At 33.9% G+C, this 5,379-nt stretch overlaps 1 protein-coding gene across 1 annotated transcript; it reads left to right on the forward strand.

Annotated features, from left to right (window-relative positions):
• Positions 1–1,021: 1,021 nt before the first annotated feature.
• LOC145141341 (C2 domain-containing protein At1g53590-like) lies at positions 1,022–4,900 on the forward strand. The gene is made up of 11 exons (XM_079074628.1): positions 1,022–1,593; positions 1,694–1,768; positions 1,844–1,987; positions 2,068–2,163; positions 2,244–2,375; positions 2,855–3,007; positions 3,092–3,133; positions 3,223–3,271; positions 3,366–3,458; positions 3,531–3,714; positions 3,789–4,900. Exons 1-11 carry the CDS (start codon positions 1,468–1,470, stop codon positions 4,762–4,764), a joined length of 2,070 nt encoding a protein of 689 aa, XP_078930754.1. The 5' UTR covers positions 1,022–1,467; the 3' UTR covers positions 4,765–4,900.
• Positions 4,901–5,379: the final 479 nt, after the last annotated feature.

The raw sequence follows: 5,379 nt of genomic DNA on the forward strand, positions 1-5,379 counted from the left end.
AAAATTCAAGGGCTAATTATGTAACTTCTGAAAACTGATTTGTTAAACATATTGGAAGAAATAGTTGATTATGAAATATATAGGATAAAGTAATGGCAAAACTGTAACTTGAATTTAAAACATCAAAGTGCAGTCAACAAGAAAAATCGAACCTACATTGATTTTAGACAAATGGCGCACTTATGCCAATTGGGATAGCCAACGTTTATGAAAAAACTTGAATAAATTCATATATATGTAGTTACTAAATATATAATTTAATTAAAACTCGGGCCTTCTTTTTTTCGGGGCCCTGTACGACTGCACCTCTTGCCCCCCTTAAAACCGGCCCTGTATCTCCACGTTAACCAATAACAAAATCCAAATAAATCTCAACTCATACGTAGCATAGACCACTTCCCTAGTTGTAAGAAAAAATAATACATAGTTAAAATAGAACTTTCGTGAAAACGCAGTGTCTTTTTACAATTTGTCTTTTATCTATTTAAAAAGTCAGTGGACTTGTTTGGCAAAACTAATCCATAGTAGCTGATAGATATTAGTTTAGAATTAGAAGTTGTAACTTCTATTTGTGTAGAAGTGTTTCTATAAAATATAGTTTTTAGTTTTTAAATATATAAAATTAAATAAAAACGAAAGCTAAAAAATCCAAAAAACTATTTAAGATTGTTTTTAGATTATGAACTCCTACACAAAAACGATGGCTTTTTACTTTCCATATATTTTTCTGAAATCTAAAAATTAAAACTAAAAGCTCCCCCCAAAATAATAATAATAATAATAATAATAATAATAAAATAAATAATAAATAAATAAAACAAAAAACTTGGTACCAAATCGCCTAATTTGTCTTTTATGTGTTTACCCTACCCTGCTACCCACATATTAGGGCAAAGTGCAAACTTCTAGAAACAAATGGGCTAAAAGAGTCAAATTTGACAAAAGAAAGTACAAATTTTGGGGTGACAAAAGTATAAAAACAGAGAACATAATCGATTAAATTAACCGTTTATTTCTGCAAATGACACGTCCGATTGCTCGACATTGCCGACTCGGCAAGTGTAGCAGGAAGAAGATCTGTACTAGGGCACCACATCTTTATTAAATAAATCGAAAGGAGCAGTTAAACCAGTCAATAAATCCACTTCAATATCACTAGTTCCTCACTTTCTTCAATAATAATTCTTCATATCGAATGACAACAACCCACATTCTAAATCGTATCCCTTTTTCGAACTTCGATCCTTAGATGCATTACGCATCAATAATGAGCTAATATCGCAATCCTACGTCTCTATGTTTTGCATTTTCCTAGGGTTAGCGTTAATTATTCTTGCATCGTGATTCGTGAATCGTGATGCTATCCTCTCTTAATGAATTGGGTTTTACGAAAGATTGCGGATCTTGATGAAGGGGGTTTGCTTTGAATCTTCATTTTATTGATTGGGAAAAAAGATTGAAAAAGAGATGGGTGGAAAACAGGGTTCGATCATTCATCATGTGGGGATTGTGTTGTTTTTAATTTGGTTGCTTTCTTCGTTGGATTACTTTCACCCACTGGTTTACTTCCTTTCGTTCATCTATCTCTACCTCGTAAGCTTTTAAAAAAGTGTAATTTCTATGTATGTTTGAACTTGTTCTTCTTTTATGATTATCGATTTTTGAATTGCTTCCTTTTTATTTATTTTTGAAGGTTCATGATCGTTATGCAATGAGATTGAGAAGAAAGATACAGTTTGAGGAGAGAAAGCAAGCAAATCAAAAGAGGGTGATTCACTTGAACTTCACTACTACTTTTGAATTTTAGCATAAAGTGATTAATTTTTTTTTTTTTTTCTTATAGGTACTTTCGGATTCTGAATCTGTAAGGTGGTTGAATCATACTATTGAAAGGATATGGCCAATATGTATGGAAGGGATAGTCTCACAAAAAATTCTACTACCTATCGTACCTTGGTTCTTGCAGAAATACAAACCATGGACTGTTGTATTAATACGTTTTCCTTTACCCTTTTGAATTTTCTTTATTTTAAATTAAAAATTTTGTAAGTAAACTGTGTAATGTAGAAAGAAGCTGTGGTTCAGAATATATACCTCGGAAGATCTCCTCCTATGTTTACAGATATGAGAGTTTGTCGTCAATCTACTGGTGATGATCATTTGGTAATTAGTCATGGGATTCTAGTGTTAAAAACGTTTTTATTTTTGGTGGATTTTGAATTTTTTTAAAAATTTGTTTTAAGGTTCTTGAGTTGGGGATGAATTTTCGGACAGCTGAAGATATGAATGCGATACTTGCTGTGAAACTGACGAAAAGATTGGGGTTTGGCATGTGGACAAAAATGCATTTGACAGGAATGCATATCGAAGGAAAGGTGAGTCCCTATTGATCTACATGAAGATGTACATACTTAATATTTATGTAACTTTTTCCATGTTAGGAAAATGGTCTCAAAGATTCCCAACAACAACATGTTAAATGAAAAGTAATAGAGAAATAATAACACAGGAATAGACGTGGAAAACTCAAAAACCGGAGAAAAACCACGGGTCTCCAGAGATTTTTTTTTTTTTTTTTTTTCACAATATAACACTTTTTGAAAATCACATAGATTAATCTCTCAGGCCAACCCTTAGTGACACACACATAGTGACATAGTCTCAAAAATAAATATCACATCTATTCTACACTCTAGAAACAAGAGAAGAAAGAAATAAAAATAATAATCAAATACTTCTAAGTGTATTTTGATGGACATATAGAAACCAAAGCCTTGGACTTCTTTTATAAGCATATTTGTCACTATTGATCTGTTTTTTATGCAACTTTTTCCAATTCATCATATTATTTAAGGTGTTGCTTGGGGTGAAATTTCTTCCAAATTGGCCTTTTATCGGACGTTTGAGGGTGTGTTTTGTTGAACCACCGTACTTTCAGTTGACCGTGAAACCAATTTTTGCTCATGGGCTCGATGTTACTGAACTACCTGGGATTGCTGGATGGCTGGCAAGTATCTTCATTGATTTTCAAATCTCTTTTTTTTTTTTTTTTCTCCTTAAATCTATGTTTAACATTCTTTTACTTGATTAGGACAAGCTTCTCACACTTGCATTCGAGGAGACACTAGTTGAGGTAGATTTCTTTAGAATTCTTTATTATCTTACAAAAATAAATGTAGGATGCTAAAATACAAAAAATCAAATGTTTTCCATTTTTTGTAGCCTAATATGTTGGTGGTGGATCTTGAAAAATTCGTTTCACCAAAAGCAGGTAAACTACATGACCTTGGTTTTGTGTTGAATCCATCAATTATCTTAGTGTATACTTTAATCTACTCTCAATTGTGACATATCATTATATGTAGAACCTTGGTTTTGTGTTGATGCCAAAGAGCCAGTTGCTTACACCTTAGTGGAGATTATTGAAGCATCGAGTATGAAACCATCAGACATGAATGGTAAGTTTCCATAAAAAAAAAAATCAACAATTTCTTGTGTTAATGAATAAAATAAACTCTTTTAATTTTCAGGGTTGGCTGATCCTTATGTAAAAGGACAACTTGGAGCTTATAGATTTAGAACAAAAACACAAAAGAAAACATTATCCCCAAAATGGCAAGAGGAGTTCAAAATCCCCATTACAACATGGGAATCGCCTAATATTTTAATGATCGAAGTCCGTGATAAAGATCACTTCATTGATGACATCCTCGGGTTCGTTTTTTTGTTATCTTTTTCACTAGATATCTATAACTATAAAAACTAATCACTTAACGATTTTGTTTCAGTGATTGTTGTATAAAAATCAATGATCTTAGAGATGGAGATAAACACGACATGTGGTTACCTCTTCAAAACATCAAAACAGGAAGATTACATATCACAGTAAAAGTCAATGAAGTCGAAAAAAAGTCAATTTCACCACCATGTGAAGTGGATGCATTATTCAACGAGTTAAAAGAAGATTCTTCCATACCTAACACCAGGAAAGGAGCCGCCTCCGGCGACCACCCGCCGGAAAAACCGCCGCCAGTGGCCGACGACTTTGAACCCATCGATGTAGAAGGTCAACGACAAACTGGGATATGGGTCCACCATCCCGGGTCGGAAGTACCTCAAATTTGGGAACCAAGAAAAGGGAAGAACAGGGTCAAACCTGGGTCAAACTTAGATGACATCACCTTCTCAGATGACAGCCTGGAAGGGAACAAAGTCAACACAAGAAACCGAGTCAAAAGAGGTTTGACTAAAATCGGGTCAGTTTTGAACAGAACCCTAAAAACAGAGGGTGAAAAAAGCAGAAGCTTTAAAAAAAGGGAAAATTATGAAAATTGGGAGTCACAGTCTCCATCACCGCGCCAAAATGTTAGGGCGGTGAATGAGAATGGGGTGACGGTAAATTTAGTCATGGAGGAAAATTTGTTGTCCCCTGATGGGGACAGCAAACTGGACGAAATTTGTCCAGAGAATCCTAAAAAGAAAGTGAAAGATGTGGCGAAAAGTATTTTGAAACATGCGGGAGATTCGGCTAAAAGTATGAAGCATGTGCTTTCAGGTAAGGGGCGTAAAATGAGAAGAAATGCGGAATTGGCGGTGGAATCAGACTCTTCGTATGAGGATTCCATTCCATCGCCTGATTGTGAAATTGAAGGAGAGACAAGTCCACGAGTTGGTGTGATTGATTCCGTGGAGGGTGTTGAGACAACTCCGGAATCAGAAAACGGTTCCCAAGGAGATGATGTTGAAAGACGAAGAATGGAATAGGTTGTAGTTTGATAGTGAGTTATAATTAGTTTACTGTTGTGCTTCTTTCTTGGATGTATGTAAATGGAAAGGTTTGTTGATAGTGCTTTTGATCTCAATTTTTAAGCCATTTCCAACGTATTACATTAGTTTTTGCACCAGAAAAGTGTAAATTTTCTTAGGTTGTACCATTTAAACAAAAAAAAAGTATTGAAATTATATTTTTTTTTAGGCCGACTAAAAAGACACCCTATTTTACCATATGGACACACTAGTTAAATTTTGAAATATTTTGATCGGATGAAATTGTATTGTTTTTCGAAAAAACTGATTATAAATAGTTAATTATAGGTTGACTTTTTATAAAAGGGTCAATGAGATTTCTAAGAGGTGTCTTATTAACATCATCCATAGTTAATTATAATAAAACACTCTTTTAGACACCCTTAGACACCCAATTTAAAAGGACTAAACTGCACAAATGGTCCCCGTGATTTGTTGAAAATTGTCACTTTGGTCCAAAAAAGTTTAGACTAGCACCAGAGGTCCAAACTTTTCATTTTGTTGCTTGTTTGGTCCAATTTGTTATGATTTTTTTCAAAATGACGGATTTGCCCTTATTAATATGATTTTCTC

This window comes from Lactuca virosa, chromosome 9, assembly GCF_052849685.1.
Source record: "Lactuca virosa cultivar CGN04683 chromosome 9, Lactuca_virosa_CGN04683_v6, whole genome shotgun sequence".
Lineage (NCBI taxonomy): Eukaryota > Viridiplantae > Streptophyta > Magnoliopsida > Asterales > Asteraceae > Lactuca > Lactuca virosa.

Excerpts from the sequence above, each read along its gene's own strand:
- LOC145141341 (XM_079074628.1), top strand. The coding sequence starts at position 1,468 with ATGGGTGGAAAACAGGGTTCGATCATTCATCATGTGGGGATTGTGTTG. Across the intron at positions 1,988-2,067 it reads AATACAAACCATGGACTGTT|AAAGAAGCTGTGGTTCAGAA; the intron begins GTATTAATACGT and ends TGTGTAATGTAG. Across the intron at positions 2,376-2,854 it reads GAATGCATATCGAAGGAAAG|GTGTTGCTTGGGGTGAAATT; the intron begins GTGAGTCCCTAT and ends ATATTATTTAAG.